This window comes from Lolium rigidum, chromosome 5, assembly GCF_022539505.1.
Source record: "Lolium rigidum isolate FL_2022 chromosome 5, APGP_CSIRO_Lrig_0.1, whole genome shotgun sequence".
NCBI lineage: Eukaryota > Viridiplantae > Streptophyta > Magnoliopsida > Poales > Poaceae > Lolium > Lolium rigidum.
Genome location: NC_061512.1, coordinates 255,903,790 through 255,929,239, shown reverse-complemented (window position 1 = coordinate 255,929,239; position 25,450 = coordinate 255,903,790). Strand labels below are relative to the sequence as shown.

Sequence of the window (25,450 nt, the reverse complement as noted above, 5' to 3'; positions counted from 1 at the left end):
CAAGACCTTGATAGACCAGTATTATTGATGTTCTAAATAATCTGTAATCCTGTTAAAATGGTGCCTATTCCTGACAGTTGTATCATTTTTATTGCAAAAGAACAAATTCTGAATTATGTTCTTCCAAAGACAGGTATTTATGTTCTCAAGAAACTATGAACTACACGAATTTGCATGTGTAAGGTTGAAAGTGTTTCAAAAAAGATAGCTGACGTAATTCGAACTACTCCGTTGAAACTGTAGTAAATTACACACAATAGATGTTCCTGATGTGATCTCATAACAGCTGTTAACGAACAGAACAAAACTGGCACACCACTGAAAGCTTCAAGTTTTGTTCTATTTAAGGGTAAGACCTACCAGGATGGCAATGGTTCAACAAACTGAAACAATTAAACAAGGCGCTGACATGGTGAATTCAGACTGCTGTTACATGGATGAAGATTTCTGCTTCTTTTTGGAGTGTGATTCTTCATTGCTTGCAACATATGACTCTATTTTCACATTTTCCTGTGCCTCGCTATTCCTCAATTTCTTTGCCTTTTTCTGCAAATGGAGAATAATCGCAGAGATGTGATACTACTGCAGTGGAATCAAATCGCATACTCTCCCTCAAGAAACACGGCACATGATCCAAAACAAATTAAAAAGAACAGACATGAACAAAATAAGCAGAGCATGAAACCATAATAGCAATGTACCTTCAAGGACTTCGCAATATCAGCAATCCCATTGTTGTCATCAGTAGTTTTGGTGGATTGAGTGTTCTCCTGAAACCCATAACAAGATTTAGTAACTACACAAGCGAAAGAGAATCCCACTGAAAATATACAAGAGGACATTCTGACCTTGGGTGGAACAAATGCAGCTTCTCGCTTTCTTTTCTTTTCCTCTGATTTCTCTGATTGCTTATCTAGCTTATCTTGCCATTTCTTTGCTGACTTCTTCTTGTCACTCATGAAATACTCACCACTCTCCAATTCAAGATCAATCTACATCCAGATAGATAAATTAATCAACAGCAGCACAATAGGCAAAACAATAACTAGCCAGCAGAAAGAACATTTTCAAGTACGCACAGTACAAGAAAAAATATTGCACATGGGTTTTGTTTCCTTCAAATTCAAATAGCTTTGAAATCAGTATAATCATTTATCAGAGCATGAGATGGACACAGGCACCGACACCATCAAGATATAAAGCTGTAGGACAGGGCTGCTAACCACATAACAACCACTGAACTGATGAAACCAGCATGGTGAACTGCACAACAACTATAGAAGTGAAAGAAACAATTGACTTCACCTTGCTAGGCTGTTGAGGAGGCGGAAAGGGTGTGTACTGTTTCTTCTCCTTAGTATTCGGCTTCTTTTGCTTGACATTCTTTCTGAAAAATAACAAATAATGAGGTGTAAGATGCACACTGTACTTTTCAGAGGTAGTAACTCCTGAACAGAAATGTGATGCAAGTTCCTTACTTCTTAAAGTTTGGGAGAAACCTGTTCCAGCTTTCAGTGGCTAGGGCAGGATTTTTAGCCAGCTCACGTTTAATTAGTAGTTCCTGCTTAGTATAACAACAATCGATGAGAAATCATATTTTGCATCCATTCAAAGATAATATCTCAAAAACAAAACCAGTCACCTTAATGTGATATACTGGATGCTTTATGTTCTTTATGCAGTCCTCCACAACCTTTCGGACTTGTTTCAGTCCCTTAAAGGTACCCATGGCAGCAACAGTATTCCCCTTTTATGATGGAAAAGTACACAAGAGTATTTAATAAAAGAAGAGATACCAAGTAAAAAAGCAGGTGGACCCAAAATCTAACTTCAAATGAATTAAGCAAGGTAAGAAATTAAGAAAACCTGAACTAAGATGTAGCATCCAGTCAGAATCTCTATAGCCTGCAGTACATAAAACAACATGTTAACAAAGGGTGGACAGATCACCATAGGACAGGAATGATATGAGATATTATTTACCTTAAGGGTGGACAGATTAGGACCTAGAAGACGTTCTCTCCTTTTGACAAATCTTTCCTGTGATAGCATGGTATTAGCTTACAGGAACATAAAAGACAAAGTCATCAAGAGTCGCAACATAGCACAGATAGGTGCTGATGACAAATATCAACAAGCAAGAAGTGTTTCTCTGTGCAAAATTAACAAGTATCATTGATAATAGAGCAAAACGAGAGAACTTATATTAGCTTATCAGACCAACTGTTTGCATATTTGGGTGGATGATACTCTTATGGAGGCAACAAAGCGCAGCACATGACACGCGGATTTGCACCTTATACAATCATATGCATGCCAAACCAACAAGCACATCTATAAGCATGGGAAGCGCAGAGGTTTTGGATGAAGGAACCCGGAGTCTAACAAATAGGAAACAGACAACACTATAAACCCAGACCATAAACTATAAACCAAGTTTCTAGTTGTGGTAAAAGAAGAGTTATCTAGTGTAACTAGTGGTGCCATATAATGCTTGTATGATATCCTTATGCGATTGATTCCGTCATTCTACTTGGCAATTACATGTCTGGTCTTTACATGTTTTTTCCTATTAACCACTCCGTTAATATGGAACGGACATTGTGATATTTAGTAATCAAGCAATTGCTTGAGACAGACCAAGAGGCAGATAACTGAACTTTGAGTTTGAGCGATTAGACAAAGTCTACTACCTTGTTTCTTATGATGCTACCGATCTTAATAATATCACAGTTCATCTCATCATTGAGTACTTTGATTGCCTGCGAGGAAAAAACAACAACAGAAGCATATGGATGAAACAACTCCCAGGCAAGGCATCAAGGTACAATAGGTGGCCGTGGGAGTATATCATAGGTTGCAAGAACACCACAGTACGTATATATCATAATGGCATGAAAAATCAAGACAATATCCACAAAGTATACAGCAGAAGTTGCGTAGTAGCTAAAAAAGCAACCGCATACTTGGGGTGCAGGAACGCTCCGCGACAGGAGTTTTATCAGGTCCCTGGCCTTGAGAATAATGTATGGGTCCCTGGTCTTCCTGGTGGTGGAAACAGTCATGGAACCCTCCACCTAGGCACAGAACAAGAGAGAATCGACTCAATCAATACCTAAGAAGGCTCCAAAAGTCCAAACAAGAGTAATCAGTCAGTCACCCTGTCACAGTACCAGATTGAGCTCGCACGAGACCCCGAACTCCTTGAGCGCGCCCTTGACGATCGGCCACGCGTCCTGCAGATACTTCTCTGCACTCGGAACAAGCAAAGGGTCAAACTTGTTCGAACGAATAATCGCACTGAGGCAGGCAGGCGGGAGGGGAAGGGGATAGGAGGGGAAGAGGATAGGTGAGATTACCTCGGTACTCGGGGAAGAGGGTGGAGAAGGAGCTGACCTCCAGCAGGCCGCCCTCGTTCCAGGAGGGGTCGAACTTCTCGACCGTCCAGCGGTCGATGGTGGGGTCTTCGTCCCAGGGCTTCTCCTTGTCGTGCTTCCCCTTCCGCTTCCAGTTCTTGCCCTCCGGGGCTTCCGCCGCCGCCGCGCTCGCTTCGACGTCCGAAGCCATGATGATGGCCGGAGGGAGTAGGGCTCTGAGAGGGGAAGGGGCGGGCGAGGGGAGGTTCTGGTGTTGAGGGTCGATGATTGATTTTGATTGTACCGCCGCCGACGGGAGCAGGGAGGGGAGGACTGCGGAGGAGGAATGGCGGCCGAGGGTTTGGCCCTTGGGCCTTCCGGGTTTCGCCCTAGCACTAGATGGCGTTATTCCAAAGACACCCCTCAAGTTTTATTATATTCTTTTGTTCACACGCTGTTGTTAGAGCATCTCTAGCAGACCTATCTAGCCCCACTACCATTTTGGGATTTTATTTTAGAAGAAAAAAAAGGCCCCATCGAGCCCCCATCCGATTTTTTTTCTAATCTATCCAGTTTCGCCTCGCGGAAATCCCAATTACCCAGTCTCGCGAGTGTGAACCATAAACCCACTTCCGCGTTGGAGCAAAGTAAATTTCAGCCTAGCGTCATCGTCCGCGGGCTGGAGTCAGCCAAAATTCGCAGGACTCCGGCCAAATTGGACACAAAGATGGAGGGAATGGAGCTCGTCGGTGGTCGACCTCCACTTGGCCGGCGCCAGGAGCGGGCTGAGCTCGCCGGGAAGGTGGCGAGCAAGCAGCGGTTGAGGGCAAGGGTGGAGCAGCCGGACGGCGGGCGTGCGGCGGCAGGCAGGCGGCTGGGGGCGTGCGGGCGCGCGCCGGCGGTGGCTGGGGGCGGGCGGGGCGTGCCCAGGTGGGAGGTTGAAGAAGAGGAAAAAATAAAAAAGGTTAATTGTGGGCCATCATAAGGAATATGTTGTTTTAGGGATTTTTTTGCGGTGTCTGGGCTACGCTTCATTTTTTTTCAGCCCGCAAAACACATTTGGGGTGGCCTCCATACGTGTTTTTAGGGTTTGCGGTTTGCGGTGTTTGCTAGAGATGCTCTTAGCGGATCAGAGTGCCACCAAGTGTCGCCCAAGGCTGAACAATGAAGGACAATGAATTCAATTGAATGAATATACTCATTGACATATTCAAGTAGTAATGCAAAGCTTCTCGAGAAAAATGTTTTGCACCATAGGTAAACACAAATTCAGTGCTCAAAAACCTAATTTTAAAGCAACAATATATGTCAGACATTGAGCCATGTTGAGAGCAGCCATAGAGGGGGTCCGGGCATTTTCATCAACATCCATCTTCTCATTTGATGATCTCATGTCAAAAAGAACAAAGGTGCATCTGGTGATTAGAGAGAGGGATACCTATAAGCATTCTAGGTCTAAAATTTGTTATGAGATACTCTACATTATACCTTTTAGTCAACAAGAATATAGAAAACAAAGTGTTCATCCTTTATCTATTGGATGTCACTATTTCCAATGTAGTTTGGATTGGATGTTTACCAATTTAAGTAGTGCTATATAATAAATACACTACTAATTTGTCTAGGGTTCCCTAGAATAGAGACTAAAAGAGAACGGAGGGAGTATATAATCATATCAGCTGCTCACTCTTTTGCAATGCTCAATTATTATGCAGATACCATAACATTTACATGGATGTTCCGAAAACAAATGCGAACTGCCCCAAAGCACAAGGGCAAGGGGGTATACATGGACACACACCCCGCACATCAGATCGTCGGAACCACACCTATTAGCATATACACATACAACTCTTGCAGAACATCTGAAGACGAAAAAAATGGAGGCGTGACGTCTTGCAAGGAACGCAGACTAGCAGAGGAAACTCTGGTCGCAGACCACGGTCAGCTAGTCAGGTGAGTTAGGAGCATGTTACGATTTTCCCTTGGGCTTCTTTCGTGATTTCAGGTCAATAACAATGACACTGATGTTGTCATTGCTCCCTTTCATCGGCGCTAGCCTCACGAGACAATCAGCCAGTTCGCTTGCGGCAGGGGTTCATAGTGGGTTCGCCGCCGCCCTCATCAGAATATGCACCATCGTTTTTATTCTTGTGCCAAAGAAGGATCTGCCGTCGTGCAATTTTGCATGCGTCCTCATTTGACATGACATCCCACAGACCATCGCTCGCTAGAATGAGGCAGTCATTATCTTTTGCCCGTGGAATAACAGTGACTTCGGGTTTTGGAATCACAAATGGTTTCAGGTATCGGTCCCCTGCAAGAATATTGTTGAGTTCCGCTTCAAGTTGATAAACCAAAGGGAACTTCAGACAGGCAAACAAATGCATAGAGAAATTGGTTGGTTTAATATCTTAGTTCAGTTAACTTCTCATATGGAACAGGGAGAACAGAGTTGTCCAAGTTTTAATAATGGAACTATTCAGATGGCACCAACCGTAAGAAACAACTAATATCTTATATTAGCCATGGCCATAGTTCACAACTACCCGAGGCACTTGCACACATAACAGCATAAGTATATATAGGGTACCTTTGTTCCTTCAATACGGGGGACATTTTACTTTGGCCTTCTTAAGGACATCTGCATCCTAATCCGAACACTTTCACAAGAACATATTGAAGTCCACAGACAACTTCGTCCCCATCCCCGTATTTCCAGGTAAGGAACCAAGATAAAAATGAGGAACACGGACTAATAGTAGCCATGATTTTTCTCAGATGGGAAAATGCGGAGTTGCAAGTTGCTAGTATATGAAATGGATCATTTCTTTACAGTTATAATTTAACACCTGAAATGAGCTAATGTAGTAACGTGATATCAGATGATCTCATATATTGAAATACCACCTGAAAGAGAAATCGGCACAGTTTGTACAGAAAAAAGATCCAAGATGTATGATCAAAATTGTGGCGCCAATTCAATTTTATGTATTCACATGTTCATATGGGGAATGAGAAATATTACTTAGATGTTTCACACAATGACCTAGTACCAGAGACTTAAGATGATTGCAAATATTAAGACAAAGGTGATGGGTTTTTATCTTTTTGACAGCACAAAGACTGATGGTTTCATATAGGCTTCTAGTGGTTCAAGTATCCTTGTTTACTGAAATCCCAGATGACATATGCAGCAAGATATGGCCATAGAACTACTACTATTGTAATTCTATGGATGTTTGGCTGTGACGATTAAAGTAATGTCATATATGCTGCATAGGCAGAATACTTCAGGAGCATATCCTGGTACGGTCTTACTTGTTGTGAAGCTTTTTGTCTGCCTTAGCTTACAAAGAGATGCATCCTAGAGTTTACCAAAGAACCTTCTAGAGATCATGATGGCAACGGTACATGTTGGGCTACCAAATTTGTATTTTAAATTGGTCAAAAAGTAACAGAAATCATGCTTAGACCTTAATCTTATTCAGAACATTTTTTACAACCAGCTTGACATCATCAATAATTCCATACATATAATAAGCCTGGACATGCAAAACTTACCGATTGACCATGACATTGCGAGTATACCAGAGACACGATAACCATTCCAGTCAATGACCTTCCCACCTGGCGAGCTCATCCTTCTGTTATCACCAGAATTTGACCGGATCAGAGGTGGGCCGCGATTATAGATGGGCTTGAAGAATATACCTGGAAGGAATACATTGAATCGGCCTTGTATACAAAGTTTGGGCTAGTTTGCCCGTGTATCTGTAAATATAGTAGGATACGTGTCGGTTAGATAGAGTTTGGCTCGTGCACGGTTGGGATTACTCCCACGTTAGAAAGTCTACGGACTATAAATATGTATCTAGGGTTACTGGAATAAACAACAATCACGTTCACCACAAATCAATCTAGGCGCATCGCCAACTCCCTTGTCTCGAGGGTTTCTTCCGGGTAAGCATCATGCTGCCTAGATCGCATCTTGCGATCTAGGCAGTACAAGTTTATTCGCTGTTCATGCGTTGCTCGTGCTGAAGCCTTGTTGATGGCGAGCAACGTAGTTATCATAGACGTGTTAGGGTTAGCATTGTTTCATCGTATCATATGCTTTCGTCCGTGCAACCCTTAGACGTCTAGCCGCCCTTACACCTATCTTAGGTGTAAGGGCGGCACCTCACTTGATCATTATTTAGTAGATCCGATCCGTTATGATTGCTCCTTGTTCTTCAAGGATTAGTTTAATATCTCATAGTTAGGCCTTACAAACGGGTTGAAGGATCCAGTGGCGCGTAGGGTGTAGTTTGCTAGCCCTAGACAGGATGTTCCGGGATCAACTTCATGTTGGTTTTTAGGCCTTGTCTAGGGTCGGTTTATGATCACCGTGCGTGGCCGCCGAGCTCAATCACGTGTAGGATGTTCCGATTATGTGGTGAAAACCCTAAATCGTAGTAGGTCGTTTTAGCTTTGTTTTGATCAAGCAGGACCACCATGTGATCGTGCACCTCGTACGAATCATGGGTGGATCGGCTCCTTGAGCCGATTCACAGGACAACCTGAGAGCCGATCGAGGCTCGTATTTAATGTTTACGTGTATGCCATGCAGGAAACTAAGCAAGGCAAATCCATCACCTTCCTGACCAGGTATAGGTCAGTGGCACGCCCTTGCACCAAGCATCGGACGTGCGTGCCGAGTCTTTGCGGGCCGTCGCTCGAGGGACCAGGGCCAGCCGCAGTCCCGGGAGCCTCCCGGCTCTCTCGTGTTGCCCGTCGCTGCTCGCCGGTGGGTTTCGACCGCAACACATTCCGGCACGCTCGGTGGGACAATCTTCGACATCAACCGCATCGCCATCTACATCCGAGATGGCGGAAGGTACTCCGGTCACGTACGAGGATCCGACCGAGGAGCTCAAGAAGAAGTATGACGAGGTCAAAGCGATCCTCGAAGCCGACCTCATCGGCTCTTTCCGGAGAACCCGCTCACACGAGCATCAGGTGGAAAGGGTTCTCACCTGAAGGCGCGCTTGATGGAGTAGACCTGTCCGCCCCGTCAGAAGAACGCACCAGGTCTCTGCGTCAGGAGATTAATTTCATGGTAGCTCATTCGCTGCACCGCCATTTTGAGAGCCTGGTGAACACTTTGGAGCGTGTCGCTCTTCGGGTGATCCCGGAAATCATGAGGCATCGATACTCTCCGTCGGGACCAGCTCTAGGGACTCACCAGGGAGAGATGCCACTCCGGTCCCGACCACCGCTGCCATTTGCGTTGGCAGCACCGAAGTGCCGAGTTCACCGGCATACGTCGTCTACAAGATCGGTGGTGACCCTAGTGATTACCGGTTCTTGCATGAGGCGCCTAAGGAGATCCCTCACGGATACACGTGCACATACGTGCCGATCTGCGAGAATCGGGCACTCACGAACCAGGTGCACAGCGACGGGGACTTCGGGAACAGCGAGGAGGAACTTCGGGAACAGATCTTGAGAAGCGTACGTGGCTAGCTAAGTATGCCACCCCGATCAACCTCCGAGCCCAACTCCTGCAGCTGGCTCGAGCTTGAGAAGCAAGCGTGGCTGGCTAAGTACGCCACTCCGGCGAATCTTCGGAGTTCGACTCCTGCAGCCCAGCACCGCGGATCGGATCAGTACAATCTTGAGAGACCAGTTCGGCATGGTGCCGAAAAGGAGGGCAATCGGCTATTCCAAGCCGTACCCCAACGAGTACGAGTTGATCCCACTACCACCCAAATATCGGCTCCCTGAATTCTCCAAATTTAGTGGATCAGATGGCTCCAGCTCAATCGAGCATGTGAGCCGATATTTGGCACAGCTGGGCGCGATCTCAACGTCAGATGAGCTGCGGGTGAGGTTCTTCGCACAGTCCCTCACAGAATCGGCTTTCGGGTGGTACACATCGCTGCCACCAGACTCAATCCGGACTTGGAAGCAGTTGGAAGAACAGTTCCACATGCAGTATCACTCAGAGGCTTCCGAGGCTGGCATTGCCGATCTAGCACAAGTACGACGAAGCGCGGAGAAACAGGTGTCGAATATATCCAGCGCTTCAGGACCGTTAGGAACCGATGCTATTCGGCTCGTGTGACTGAAAAGAAGCGATCGAGTTGGCGGTGGTGGGTCTCGCATCACCAATCAAGGATGTGGCCTCCCAAGCGGACTACCCTTCACCGGCGCACATGGTGCGTAAGCCGTCATTATATGAGCAAGCACCACCCGTGAGGTATACCAGGATAAATTCAAGCGTGCGGTGGTCCCGGTTGAGGCGGATGAAGATGAAGGCTCGCGGGAGATCAAGAGGTAGCGATGGCTGAATGGACTCGGGGGCAAGCCCCGTGTCCTGCAAGTGGGTTAAGCCACAAGGTCCTCCAAGAGGGTTTGACTTCGACGTGACCAAGGCTGGACAGATTTTCGACCTCTTACTTAAGGAGAAGCAGCTAAAGGTACCCGAAGGCCACAAAATCCCCACGGCGCAGGAGCTGAACGGAAAGCCATACTGCAAGTGGCATAACACGTTCACCCATGTCACCAACGACTGCAGGGTGTGGCGTCAGCAGATCCAGATGGCGATAGAACAAGGGCGTCTAATTTTCAGCCAGTACGCCATGAAAGTTGACACACACCCCTTCCCCGCCGTTAACATGGTGGAGTGCACTTACCCTGGGAGGTGCCAGCCAGGCTTCTCGTTCAACATCAACATGGTAGGACCTGGGCACCACTCTGGTAAGGTGATACGTCTCCGACGTATCGATAATTTCTTATGTTCTATGCCATATTATTGATGATACCTACATGTTTTATGCACACTTTATGTCATATTCGTGCATTTTCTCGGAACTAACCTATTAACAAGATGCCGAAGTGCCAGCTTGTTGTTTTCTCGCTGTTTTTGGTTTCGTAAATCCTAGTAACGAAATATTCTCGGAATTGGACGAAACGAAGACCCGTGGGCCTATTTCGCCACGAACCTTCCGAAGACCGAAGAGCATACGAAGTGGGGCCACGAGGTGGCCAAACCACAAGGCGGCGCGGCCAAGCGGGGGCCGCGCCGCCCCGTGGTGTGGGCCCCTCGTCGGCCCCCGACTCGCCCTTCCGCCTACTTAAAGCCTCCGTCGCGAAACCCCCGAGGCGAAAAACCACGATACGGAAAACCTTACCGAGACGCCGCCGCCGCCGATCCCATCTCGGGGGATTCGGAGATCTCCTCCCGCACCCCGCCGGAGAGGGGATTCATCTCCCGGAGGACTCTACACCGCCATGGTCGCCTCCGGAGTGATGAGTGAGTAGTTCACCCCCGGACTATGGGTCCATAGCAGTAGCTAGATGGTTGTCTTCTCCTCATTGTGCTTCATTGTTGGATCTTGTGAGCTGCCTAACATGATCAAGATCATCTATCCGTAATACTCTATGTTGTGTTTGTCGGGATCCGATGGATAGAGAATACCATGTTATGTTAATTATCAAGTTATTACATATGTGTTGTTTATGATCTTGCATGCTCTCCGTTATTAGTAGAGGCTCGGCCAAGTTTTTGCTTTTAACTCCAAGAGGGAGTATTTATGCTCGATAGTGGGTTCATGCCTCGCATTGACACCGGGACAAGTGACGTAAAGTTCTAAGGTTGTGTTGTGCCGTTGCCACTAGGGATAAAACATTGGCGCTATGTCCGAGGATGTAGTTGTTGATTACATTACGCACCATACTTAATGCAATTGTCTCGTTGCTTTGCAACTTAATACTGGAAGGGGTTCGGACGATAACTCGAAGGTGGACTTTTTAGGCATAGATGCAGTTGGATGGCGGTCTATGTACTTTGTCGTAATGCCCAATTAAATCTCACTATACTTATCATGACATGTATGTGCATTGTTATGCCCTCTCTATTTGTCAATTGCCCGACCGTAATTTGTTCACCCAACATGCTTTTATCTTATGGGAGAGACACCTCTAGTGAACCGTGGACCCCGGTCCATTCTTTAATACCGAAATACAAATCTGCCGCAATACTTGTTTTACTCGTTTTCTCTCGCAAACAATCATCTTCCACACAATACGGTTAATCCTTTGTTACAAGCAAGCCGGTGAGATTGACAACCTCACTGCTTCGTTGGGGCAAAGTACTTTGGTTGTGTTGTGCAGGTTCCACGTTGGCGCCGGAATCTCCGGTGTTGCGCCGCACTACATCCCGCCGCCATCAACCTTCAACGTGCTTCTTGGCTCCTCCCGGTTCGATAAACCTTGGTTTCTTTCCGAGGGAAAACTTGCTGCCGTGCGCATCATACCTTCCTCTTGGGGTTGCCCAACGAACGTGTGAAATACACGCCATCAAGCTCTTTTGCGCCGTTGCGGGGAAAGGTAAAGCACTCATACTCGGTCCGGTACGACTTTTCGTCGCCGTCGGGAGATCAAGACACGCCGCAAGGGGAGTCTCCACTTCTCAATCTCTTTACTTTGTTTTTGTCTTGCTTTATTTTATTTACTACTTTGTTTGCTGCACTTATATCAAAACACAAAAAAATTAGTTGCTAGCTTTACTTTATTTACTCGTCTTGTTTGCTATATCAAAAACACAAAAAAATTAGTTTACTTGCATTTACTTTATCTAGTTTGTTTTATTTACTATTGCTAAAATGGCCAACCCTGAAAATACTAAGTTGTGTGACTTCACTAGCACAAATAATAATGATTTCTTATGCACACCTATTGCTCCACCTGCTACTACAGCAGAATTCTTTGAAATTAAACCTCGCTTTACTTGAATCTTGTTATGCGAGAGCAATTTTCTCGGTGTTAGTTCCGATGATGTTGCTGCCCATCTCAATAATTTTGTTGAACTATGTGAAATGCAAAAGTATAAAGATGTAGATGGTGACATTATAAAATTAAAATTGTTTCCTTTCTCATTAAGAGGAAGAGCTAAAGATTGGTTGCTATCTCTCGCCTAAGAATAGTATTGATTCATGGACTAAATGCAAGGATGCTTTTATTGGTAGATATTATCCCCTCGCTAAAATTATATCTTTGAGGAGTAGCATAATGAATTTTAAACAATTGGATAATGAACATGTTGCTCAAGCTTGGGAAAGAATGAAATCTCTCGGTTAAAAATTGCCCAACCCATGGACCGACTACTTGGATGATCATCCAAACCTTCTATGCAGGATTAAATTTTTCTTCGCGGAATTTATTGGATTCAGCTGCTGGAGGTACCTTTATGTCCATCACTCTTGGTGAAGCAACAAAGCTTCTTGATAATATGATGGTTAATTACTTCCGAATGGCACACGTGAAAGAGCTCCACAAGGTAAGAAGGTAAATTCGTTGAAGAATCCTCTTCCTTGAATGATAAGGTTGATGCTATTATGTCTATGCTTGCGAATGATAGGACTAATGTTGATCCTAATAATGTTCCATTAGCTTCATTGGTTGCCCAAGAAGAACATGTTGATGTAAACTTCATTAAAAATAATAATTTCAACAACAATGCTTATCAGAACAATTCTAGTAATAACTATAGGCCATATCCTTATAATAATGGTAACGGTTATGCTAATTCTTATGGGAATTCTTACAACAATAATAGGAATACACCCCTGGACTTGAAGCTATGCTTAAAGAATTTATTAGTACACAAACCGCTTTTAACAAATCGTTGAGGAAAAGCTCAATAAAATTGATATTCTTGTTTCTAGAGTTGATAGTCTTGCCTCCGATGTTGATCTTTTGAAATCGAAAGTTATGCCTAATAGGGATATTGAAAATAAAATTGTTACTACAGCAAATGCCATCCAAGTTAGAATTAATGAGAATATAAGATTAATGGCCGAATCAGCGTGCTAGGTGGGATAGAGAAGAAAATGAAAAACTAGCTAAAAAGGAAAATGTAGCTAAAGTTTGGACTATTACCACCACTAGCAATGCTAATGATTCACATGTTGCTGCACCTCCTACTATCAATGGTAAAATAATTGGTGTTGGCAATGCTTCTACTCCTAGTGCAAAGCGCGCAAAATTACCCGAAACCGCTAAAACTCGCTGAAACCGCTTGTGATAAAACCGCTGAAATTTTTTCCAACCTTGGGGATGATAATCCCATTGCTTTAGATTGTAATGATTTAGATTTTGATGATTGCCACATCTCTGAAGTTATAAAGTTCTTACAAAAACTTGCTAAAAGTCCTAATGCTAGTGCTATAAACTTGGCTTTCACAAAACATATTACAAATGCTCTCATAAAAGCTAGAGAAGAGAAACTAAAACTTGAAACTTCTATTCCTAGAAAGCTAGAGGATGGTTGGGAGCCCATCATTAAAATGAGAGTCAAAGATTTTGATTGTAATGCTTTATGTGATCTTGGTGCAAGTATTTCGTTATGCCTAAAAAAGTCTATGATATGCTTGACTTGCCACCATTGAAAAATTGTTATTTGGATGTTAATCTCGCTGATAATGCTAAAAAGAAACCTTTGGGGAAAGTTGATAATGTTCATATTATGGTTAACAATAACCTTGTCCCCGTTGATTTTGTTGTCTTGGATATTGAATGCAATGCATCTTGCCCCATTATATTGGGAAGACCTTTTCTTCGAACCGTTGGTGCTACTATTGATATGAAGGAAGGTAATATTAAATATCAATTTCCTCTCAAGAAAGGTATGGAACACTTCCCTAGAAAGAGAATGAAGTTACCTTATGATTCTATTATTAGAACAAATTATGATGTTGATGCTTCGTCTCTTGATGTTACTTGAGATACACTTTCTGCGCCTAGCTGAAAGGCGTTAAAGAAAAGCGCTTATGGGAGACAACCCATGTTTTTACTACAGTATTTTTGTTTTATATTTGTGTCTTGGAAGTTGTTTACTACTGTAGCAACCTCTCCTTATCTTAGTTTTGAGTTTTGTTGTGCCAAGTAAAGTCTTTGATAGTAAAGTAAGTACTAGATTTGGATTACCGCGCAGCTTCCAGCATTTCTTTGCTGTCACGAATCTGGGTCTACCTCCCTGTAGGTAGCTCAGAAAATTAAGCCAATTTACGTGCATGATCCTCAGATATGTACGCAACTTTCATTCAATTTGAGCATTTTCATTTGAGCAAGTCTGGTGGCCTAATAAAATCCATCTTTACGGACTCTTCTGTTTTGACAGATTCTGTCTTTTATTTCGCATTGCCTCTTTTGCTATGTTGGATGAATTTCTTTTGATCCATTAATGTCCAGTAGCTTTATGCAATGTCCAGAAGTGTTAAGAATGATTGTGTCACCTCTGAACATGTGAATTTTTATTGTGCACTAACCCTCTAATGAGTTGTTTCGAGTTTGGTGTGGAGGAAGTTTTCAAGGATCAAGAGAGGAGTATGATGCAATATGATCAAGGAGAGTGAAAGCTCTAAGCTTGGGGATGCCCCGGTGGTTCACCCCTCGCATATTCTAAGAAGACTCAAGCTGTCTAAGCTTGGGGATGCCCAAGGCATCCCCTTCTTCATCGACAACATTATCAGGTTCCTCCCCCGAAACTATATTTTTATTCCGTCACATCTTATGCACTTTGCTTGGAGCGTCGGTTTGTTTTTGTTTTTTGTTTTGTTTGAATAAAATGGATCCTAGCATTCACTTTATGGGAGAGAGACACGCTCCGCTGTAGCATATGGACAAGTATGTCCTTAGGCTCTACTCATAGTATTCATGGCGAAGTTTCTTCTTCGTTAAATTGTTATATGGTTGGAATTGGAAAATGCTACATGTAGTAACTCTAAAATGTCTTGGATAATTTGATACTTGGCAATTGTTGTGCTCATGTTTAAGCTCTTGCATCATATACTTTGCACCCATTAATGAAGAAACACTTAGAGCTTGCTAATTTGGTTTGCATATTTGGTTTCTCTAGAGTCTAGATAACATCTAGTATTGAGTTTTGAACAACAAGGAAGACGGTGTGGAGTCTTATAATGTTTACAATATGTCTTTTATGTGAGTTTTGCTGCACCGTTCATCCTTGTGTTTGTTTCAAATAACCTTGCTAGCCTAAACCTTGTATCGAGAGGGAATACTTCTCATGCATCCAAAATCCTTGAGCCAACCACTATGCCATTTGTGTCCACCATACCTACCTACTACATGGTATTTATCCGCCATTCCAAAGTAAATTGCTTGAGTGCTACCTTTAAAATTCCATCATTCACCTTTGCAATATATAGCTCATGGGACAAATATCTTAAAAACTATTGTGGTATTGAATATGTACTTATGCACTTTATCTCTTATTAAGTTGCTTGTTGTGCGATAACCATGCTTCTGGGGACGCCATCAACTATTCTTTGTTGAATATCATGTGAGTTGCTATGCATGTCCGTCTTGTCCGAAGTAAGAGAGATCTACCACCTTAATGGTTGGAGCATGCATATTGTTAGAGAAGAACATTGGGCCGCTAACTAAAGCCATGATTCATGGTGGAAGTTTCAGTTTTGGACATATATCCTCAATCTCATATGAGAATAATAATTGTTGCCACATGCTTATGCATTAAAGAGGAGTCCATTATCTCGTTGTCCATGTTGTCCCGGTATGGATGTCTAAGTTGAGAATAATCAAAAGCGAGAAATCCAAAATGCGAGCTTTCTCCTTAGACCTTTGTACAAAGCGGCATGGAGGTACCCCATTGTGACACTTGGTTAAAACATGTGCATTGCAAAGATCCGGTAGTCCAAGCTAATTAGGACAAGGTGCGGGCACTATTAGTATACTATGCATGAGGCTTGCAACTTGTAAGATATAATTTACATAACTCATATGCTTTATTACTACCGTTGACAAAATTGTTTCATGTTTTCAAAATAAAAGCTCTAGCACAAATATAGCAATCGATGCTTTCCTCTTTGAAGGACCATTCTCTTTTACTTTTATGTTGAGTCAGCTCACCTATCTCTCTCCACCTCAAGAAGCAAACACTTGTGTGAACCGTGCATTGATTCCTACATACTTGCATATTGCACTTGTTATATTACTCTATGTTGACAATTATCCATGAGATATACATGTTACAAGTTGAAAGCAACCGCTGAAACTTAATCTTCCTTTGTGTTGCTTCAATACCTTTACTTTGATTTATTGCTTTATGAGTTAACTCTTATGCAAGACTTATTGATGCTTGTCTTGAAGTACTATTCATGAAAAGTCTTTGCTTTATGATTCACTTGTTTACTCATGTCATTACCATTGTTTTGATCGCTGCATCCACTACATATGTTTACAAATAGTATGATCAAGGTTATGATGGCATGTCACTTCAGAAATTATCTTTGTTATCGTTTTACCTCGCTCGGACGAGCAGTAACTAAGCTTGGGGATGCTTGATACGTCTCCGACGTATCGATAATTTCTTATGTTCTATGCCATATTATTGATGATACCTACATGTTTTATGCACACTTTATGTCATATTCGTGCATTTTCTCGGAACTAACCTATTAACAAGATGCCGAAGTGCCGCTTGTTGTTTTCTCGCTGTTTTTGGTTTCAGAAATCCTAGTAACGAAATATTCTCGGAATTGGACGAAACGAAGACCCGTGGGCCTATTTCGCCACGAACCTTCCGAAGACCGAAGAGCATACGAAGTGGGGCCACGAGGTGGCCAAACCACAAGGCGGCGCGGCCAAGCGGGGCCCGCGCCGCCCGTGGTGTGGGCCCCTCGTCAGCCCCCCGACTCGCCCTTCCGCCTACTTAAAGCCTCCGTCGCGAAACCCCCGAGGCGAAAAACCACGATACGGAAAACCTTACCGAGACGCCGCCGCCGCCGATCCCATCTCGGGGGATTCTCGGAGATCTCCTCCGGCACCCCGCCGGAGAGGGGATTCATCTCCCGGAGGACTCTACACCGCCATGGTCGCCTCCGGAGTGATGAGTGAGTAGTTCACCCCCGGACTATGGGTCCATAGCAGTAGCTAGATGGTTGTCTTCTCCTCATTGTGCTTCATTGTTGGATCTTGTGAGCTGCCTAACATGATCAAGATCATCTATCTCGTAATACTCTATGTTGTGTTTGTCGGGATCCGATGGATAGAGAATACCATGTTATGTTAATTATCAAGTTATTACATATGTGTTGTTTATGATCTTGCATGCTCTCCGTTATTAGTAGAGGCTCTGGCCAAGTTTTTGCTTTTAACTCCAAGAGGGAGTATTTATGCTCGATAGTGGGTTCATGCCCGCATTGACACTCGGGACGAGTGACGTAAAGTTCTAAGGTTGTGTTGTGTCTGTTGCCACTAGGGATAAAACATTGGCGCTATGTCCGAGGATGTAGTTGTTGATTACATTACGCACCATACTTAATGCAATTGTCTGTTGCTTTGCAACTTAATACTGGAAGGGGTTCGGACGATAACCTGAAGGTGGACTTTTTAGGCATACATGCAGTTGGATGGCGGTCTATGTACTTTGTCGTAATGCCCAATTAAATCTCACTATACTTATCATGACATGTATGTGCATTGTTATGCCCTCTCTATTTGTCAATTGCCCGACCGTAATTTGTTCACCCAACATGCTTTTATCTTATGGGAGAGACACCTCTAGTGAACTATGGACCCCGGTCCATTCTTTAATACTCGAAATACAAATCTGCTGCAATACTTGTTTTACTCGTTTTCTCTGCAAACAATCATCTTCCACACAATTCGGTTAATCCTTTGTTACAGACAAGCTCGGTGAGATTGACAACCTCACTCGTTTCGTTGGGGCAAAGTACTTTGGTTGTGTTGTGCAGGTTCCACGTTGGCGCCGGAATCTCCGGTGTTGCGCCGCACTACATCCCGCCGCCATCAACCTTCAACGTGCTTATTGGCTCCTCCTGGTTCGATAAACCTTGGTTTCTTTCTGAGGGAAAACTTGCTGCTGTGCGCATCATACCTTCCTCTTGGGGTTGCCCAACGAACGTGTGAAATACACGCCATCAAGAGGACAGAGACGAGGGCAGCTGCTCTCATGACAACGACAAAGAGGAAGCCGTTCCACGCGATCGGCTCCGGCTCGATGGCAAGCGCTACATCACGGAGGGAGAAGTGAAGAATGTGAGATATCAGCGACCTCTCTGATCACCTCCTCAACAAATACGTGAGTCAATACGACCAACGCCGACGATACGACAACGATGACGAAAGAGATCGTCTGGCTAGGGACGCCAGGAGACATCGTCGGCATGATCGTGACGAGGAGAGATATGAGCGCCACCCCAAGGAAAAGTCGAGAGAGCAAGACGACGTGGATAGGCACTGGGACTGTCCCTTCTTCAGACACTGCTGGGATTCAGGAATGAGCCGATTGCCTACAATCGGCAATTGCCCAGAATGTAGACAGAAGAAGAAGGATGCAGCTAACGTGTCCGTGTTCAAACGTCTAGGGCCTCTCCCGCCTCGGAACAAGTACGCTGAGTCCTCTCGGGTGGAAGATCTCGAGGAACTAGAGGACGATGATGAAGAAGAAGAAGATAAGTACCACCGGCCAAGGTGGTGCCCTGATGGACTCAGCCGTTCCCAAAAGCGTAGGGTTCAGCGACTACGTGGTTTGGAGGAAGCCGAAAGGTTATACCTGCACACGTTAAGGAAGGCGCGGCCTGATCTGGCCGCGAAAATTCAACGAACTCTGGACGAAGAAGGACGGCCACAAAGGAAAGAGTGGCGCCCTGGACGGAAGAAAGCCGATGATGAGACATCGGCCGGCACAAACATGGTGTTCATCCTTCCGGCGGAGTTTAGTGCTCCGAGATTAGACGAAGCACATGTGGCACAACTTGATCGTGGCCCACGGCCGGTTATCTTTGAGAAGCCACGAGAAAGGAGCTACGCGACATCCGAAGGCCCCGTACTTGCGAGGTTATATCAATGGGCAGCCCGTCAACAAGATGCTCGGTGGACACCGGAGCGGCATCAACATTATGCCTTACTCCATGCTACGTCGGTTGGGACGCTCTAGCTCGGATCTCGATCAAGACCAACGTTACACCGAGCGATTTCAACGGCCAAGCGTCCGACGCACAAGGTGTTCTCGAACGTGGATCCGACCGTAGGAAGGAAAACCATCCCTACGACGTTCTTTATTGTCGATAGCAAGAGCACCTATGCTGTCCCGCTAGGGAGAGATTGGATCCACGCTAATTGTTGCATTCCATCCACGATGCACCAATGCTTAATACAGTGGGATGGAGATGAAGTAGAGGTCGTCCACGCAGATGACTCAGCCGAGATTTCAACGGCTGGCATGAACGTTTGAAAGACGACAGGCCAAGAGCCACTCTCATGCATCAATTTGGACGACTGCGAGCGCATCGACATGACGAAGGACGGGGTCAGGCTGGTCTTATCCACCGGCCTGACCGTATAGCAAGAACAAATCTATGGACGAACGTGGCGAGGCCGATCCTTGTGATCGGCCCCAAAGATCTATGGACGAACATTGCAAAACCTTCATTGAGCGATTCAATCAACATGGAGGCCGATTCCAGCAATCGGCCAAAATTATCCTCACCATACGTTCTGCCTGTGTTCAACGTCGATCTAACGGGCAACAGGTTTACGTCGGTTGATGAGTTGGAAGAAGTCAACATTGGCCCTAACGGAGCCGACGTTAAAATACAGTGCCTTGGCTAACTACAGAGCCGATATCCGCAGTTACCTGGCAGATTCGGCTCGGGGGGCACCTAATCAGATGAACATGTGCGATACATGTGCAGTGAAATGTTGGGGGCCGATAGAAAAATCGGCCAGTAAAAAAAAAATTCTCACGATGTACAGCCGATGCACGGACATCGACTTTAGAACTAAGAAACAAAGCCGATGCACAGCCATCGACTCTAGTACAAATTACACAGGATCTACCAGCTTCGAGGACGTGGATTTTGACCAAGTCGGTCTTCAGTTCAGCTTCGAGGCCTTCTGCTTCCTCGAGGGAGTGAACAATGAGAGCTTCCTCAGCTTCAACGAGCTGTTGCCTGAACCTTCTCTTCGAGGACCTCCAACCCTTTGCGCAAGGTCGCCAGTTCAGCAGTGCTGTCAGAGATATCAGTTGGCGTACAAGGCAGCCTTTTGCTCATTAAGCCGTTGGTGTTTCGTCTGCAATATCGGCTTTCGACGGAAGAAAAGGTGATCGGCTCTGGTGTATCTACTGTCGGCTTGGCCAAGTTAGCCACCTTCTCAGCTACACTCGTAGGAATGGCTAGGACCGGAGTGGCTGACCTTTTCTTGGAAGCCGATGGTGGCAAGTCTGGCTGGCTCTGCGTAGTGGTTTTCTCAGATTTGCTCGAGCTCGGGTCCATTTGTCTGAACTGTGTGTCCTCACCGCTATTCTCGCCTTGACTGAGGATCGGGGGGGCAGCTGACCTGGTAGATGCTCTGTTTTTAGAAGCCGATTGGGGTGTCATCGGCTGGCCCTGCGTCATAACCTTCTTCAAAGATGGTGAGTTCTTGCAGAAGAGGATCACTGGAGCTGGTGGGAGGAATTTAAGGGCTCTCTTGAAGGCATGGGTCTTCCACATTGTCCACCAGATCTCAAAGTCATCAGTCGAAGAGTTGAAGGATAGGTTGTGAAGGACCGATACGTTGCCATCGGCTCATTGAGCATTGGCTAAGTGGACAATCGGCAAAGTCAGTATGAGGGGAAATCGGCTAAATTAGCATAAAGGAAATCGGCAAAATCAAATTGAGGGAAATTCTTCATTGATAATGGGATTTCTTACATAAAGAGTTGATTGCTCTCAAAAGGAAGTACCAGGGGATACATTGCCCCATCTACTACTACTGATCCTATGCTAAGGGTCCTATCTATGGGCCGTCACTGCCCTCGTTGTCGCCGTCGTCGCCGCTGTCGGCGCTACTCCCGGCGGGCTCGCTCGCCGGCTGCTGCCGCGGCCGCCGGCAGGGCCCTCATTGTCCTCGCGTCTTCCTCGTCGGCGTCGTCGTCGCCGTCGAAGTCGCTGAGGTTCCCCGGCCGGGGCGTAAGCGCTTGGCCGGCGGCTCATCGGAGGAGGTGTCGTCGTCCTCCTCCTCCTCCCTCCTCCTCCTCGGAGGAGGTGAAGTCATCCCGGGAGAAGCGATCGTCATCGCTCTCCTCCTCCGTTTCCCCGTCGGCAAGGAAGCGAAGGTCACTTTCCCCGTCGGTCGAGGACTTGTCGTCCTCGCACCGCACGGAGAAGTCGTGACTGGACTCGTCCCCGTCTTCGATGGCGCGGCGAATGTTGGCCTCATGGGCCTCCTCCGGGTCCCACTCCGGCGTCGGCTCGCGGGTGGAGGAGGACTGGGTGGAAAGACCCGACGAGGCAGAGGAGGAAGAAGACATGGTGGCAGATGAGAGCTTTTGGAGTGCTAATGCGAAGGGGATGAAGAAGGGAACTGCAGGATGCGGTTAAAATAAAGGGATATAGTGGAGATTCAATGCCACAGCAGTTGCCCAAAGAAAAAAAAAATTGGCCAGGTCACGCGGAGAAGTGGAGGAGGCAAGGCAACATGAAGGATACTGCGACGGTTCTGCTCTGCCACGACATGACCCGACGAAGAAAAAGCAGAGTGATTTTGGAATTGTCATTTCCAAAACCAGGGGGGCATGTGTTATCACCAGAATTTGACCGGATCAGAGGTGGGCCGCGATTAAAGATGGGCTTGAAGAATATACCTGGAAGGAATACATTGAATCGGCCTTGTATACAAAATTTGGGCTAGTTTGCCCGTGTATCTGTAAATATAGTAGGATACGTGTCGGTTAGATAGAGTTTGGCTCGTGCACGGTTGGGATTACTCCCACGTTAGAAAGTCTACGGACTATAAATATGTATCTAGAGTTACTGGAATAAACAACAATCACGTTCACCACAAATCAATCTAGGCGCATCGCCAACTCCCTTGTCTCGAGGGTTTCTTCCGGATAAGCATCATGCTACCTAGATCGCATCAAGTTTATTCGCTGTTCATGCGTTGCTCGTGCTGAAGCCTTGTTGATGGCGAGCAACGTAGTTATCATAGACGTGTTAGGGTTAGCATTGTTTCATCGTATCATATGCTTTCGTCCGTGCAACCCTTAGATGTCTAGCCGCCCTTACACCTATCTTAGGTGTAAGGGCGGCACCTCGCTTGATCATTATTTAGTAGATCCGATCCGTTATGATTGCTCCTTGTTCTTCAAGGATTAGTTTAATATCTCGCATAGTTAGGCCTTACAAACGGGTTGAAGGATCCAGTGGCGCGTAGGGTGTAGTTTGCTAGCCCTAGACAGGATGTTCCGGGGATCAACTTCATGTTGGTTTTTAGGCCTTATCTAGGGTCGGTTTATGATCACCGTGCGTGGCCGCCAGGCTCAATCACGTGTAGGATGTTCCGATTATGTGGTGAAAACCCTAAATCGTAGTAGGTCGTTTTAGCTTTGTTTTGATCAAGCAGGACCACCATGTGATCGTGCACCTCGTACGAATCATGGGTGGATCGGCTCCTTGAGTCGATTCACAGGACAACCTGAGAGCCGATCGAGGCTCGTATTTAATGTTTACGTGTATGCCATGCAGGAAACTAAGCAAGGCAAATCCATCACCTTCCTGACCAGGTATAGGTCATGTGGCACGCCCTTGCACCAGCATCAGACGTGCGTGCCGAGTCTTTGCGGGCCGTCTCTCGAGGGACCAGGGCCAGCCGCAGTCCTGGGAGCCTCCCGGCTCTACTGTGTTGCCCGTCGCTGCTCGCCGGTGGGTTTCTGACCGCAACACCTTCCTATCAGGCTGGAACACGGAAGCATGATCAGACACAACTTTGTAACTTAACTGGATTAATAAACTTAGCTGAGCGGTAAATTCCAGTTCATACTTTGTGATCGACGGAGAGAGCAATCGGCTCCTTCCCGCGGCAGAGCACGACCCGTGAATCTCCACAGTTCGCAGCTATGACATGAGATGAGCAGACAGCCACAACAACAGCAGTGGAACCCACGTTATCGGCGGCAACAGGTTCCGCACGGGACTCACTGGAGCCATTGGAAAACATGCTCGCTTTGCCGGACACCTCATCGTCGACCTCATCGTTCAAACCGGGCCTGGCGCCGGGTGGTGACCGGGCGAAGCTCCCGGGCTTACTGGATAGTGCCCGGATGGCACAAGCGCCGCGGCCGGTTGAAACCGGACGGACCCGGCGCAGGATCCGGTCGGACCGGGCCTGGGACCGGATGGTCCGGCGGCACGGCCGGTCGGACCGGATCTGGCACCGGCCTGAACTTCATCTTCCCCTCTCGCGCCTTCCTCCCGCTCCTCCCTCGCGCGTCCATGGGATGTCTTCATGTCCAGCTCCATGTCCGAGCCTTCACGTCCATCTTCTCGGTCCAGCCTGCTCCTCTCCTCCTCGTGCGATGCTTGCTCCCTCCTCATAACTCGATCATACATAAGTAATAGCACTTAGGCAAGTATAAAGTTCTCATCAATCAAAGTATTGTTTAGGAACAAGTTCACCTGTTGTTTGAGTAGCTTCGCACGAGCTCGTGTTATTGGTCCAATCCTAACTTCATTGGACTTGAGCTTCACAGCAGGATCATCTTCAGCTTGTAATGACGGAGGTAGTAGTGAGGTAGGGATGTCGTTGCCTAATCGACAGTACCTCGAAGGAGGGATCCTCACGAGGGGGAGAAGAAATAGGGGCCATAGGGCGGAGTGCACACGGGACGGTGGTACGCGATTACCCAGCTTCGGAACACCTGCACGATGACAGGGCCTACTGCTGCTTGTCTGGAATTATCTGGGCACTTTCGCGATGTTACAATGAGTTGAGGTCGTGCCTCTAGGGCGCCCAGGATCCGGCTTATAAAGGCGCACGGATCTAGGGTTTACATGGAGAGTCCTACCCGGATACAGGTTTCCTAACTACGGTACAATGTCTTGCCGTGTACGTCAAGGATCCACCCTTCCATCTATGTCGTGCCGGATCCGGGTCCCTTAACAGGCCTCCATGGATCCGGGTTCCTCTTCATGGTCGGTCGGATCCGGCTCCCTGCTCCTGGGCCGGACATCTTCCGTCAGGATCAACAAGAACCGGGCCGCCCGATGGGCCACATGCCTCATCACCATCTGTGGGCCACCCGGGCTTGCCGGATCTAGGCACTGTCGATGGTACACCCATGAAGTATACCCACAATAGTAGCCCCCAGAGTTCTCCGAGTTTCGCCTGCTGTTTCCGCTTCGCTAGTCCACCATGGTTTCCGACAATATTGGTAACGCGGAGAAACTTGAAGAACTCCAACTTCACATTTTCTTCTTTTCCCAACTTTTAGTCGGAAAATGCTCACATTCTGCGGGACTTCATCCATCGAGGGTTCGAAATACGTTTCCGGGTTACTTCCCTGCTTGCGAACGAGAGCCAACTTATCTTCACGCAATTACCCGGAACCTTAAAAGGCTCAAACGGTCCCGCCAATTCTGGCGCCATTTTTTGCGCGATTTGTGCGGTAACTTATCTCTAGCCATTTTTACCGTTTAGGGTTTGGGACACGTGTCACGCATCCAACGGTGCGACGCTTGCGTTCCGACCACAGGATGCGGAACACGAATCTCGTCCCACCGGCCTATAAATATCCGTCGTCGACCCCTAATCCTCATTCACCCCCCTTTCTACCTCTCTACGCAGCGCCGCTCGCGAGCTCCTCCTCCGCCGTGCCGGAACCCGCCGGAAAAATCGCCGGAGCATCACCGGAGCGATTTCACCACCGTGGTGTTCATCGTGTTCTTAACTCCGGCGAGCCACTGTACGAAAACCTCGCCGCCGGCGACTCCGACCACCGCGGAATCCATTACGGTAAGTTCTCCGAGCTTCGATCCTTCGCCGTAGTTGGTAGGGATGATCTTTACGACGAAGACGCGGATCCGACTAAACTTTGTTTTTCCGCGATCTTTTCTGTCTTCAGATGTCTTCCGCGACTCCGCCTCCCACCACTGAGCCGATCATGGCAACGCCCATCTCCTCCGCTCCGCCTCCCTTCGTCCCAGTCCAACTGGATCCCACTAAGGATTCCGGCAAGGACACCGAGGGCACCTCAGCTTTCCCGGAGAAAACCTCCGAGG

The 25,450-nt window shown here is 46.5% G+C and overlaps 1 protein-coding gene and 1 pseudogene across 1 annotated transcript; both read right to left on the bottom strand.

Moving 5' to 3' along the window:
* Positions 1-214: 214 nt before the first annotated feature.
* Positions 215-3,605, bottom strand: LOC124655060 (KRR1 small subunit processome component homolog). Its single transcript, XM_047194028.1, has 12 exons — positions 3,360-3,605; positions 3,174-3,250; positions 2,967-3,077; positions 2,694-2,762; positions 1,984-2,040; positions 1,867-1,905; positions 1,643-1,747; positions 1,479-1,561; positions 1,306-1,387; positions 849-992; positions 702-770; positions 215-546 (listed from the first exon to the last, which is right to left on the bottom strand). The coding sequence occupies exons 1-12, from the start codon at positions 3,565-3,567 to the stop codon at positions 430-432; spliced, it is 1,161 nt and encodes a 386-aa protein (XP_047049984.1). The 5' UTR covers positions 3,568-3,605; the 3' UTR covers positions 215-429.
* A 1,520-nt stretch (positions 3,606-5,125) lies between these two features.
* LOC124657496 overlaps positions 5,126-25,450 on the bottom strand; it is a 22,570-nt pseudogene continuing 2,245 nt past the window's right edge.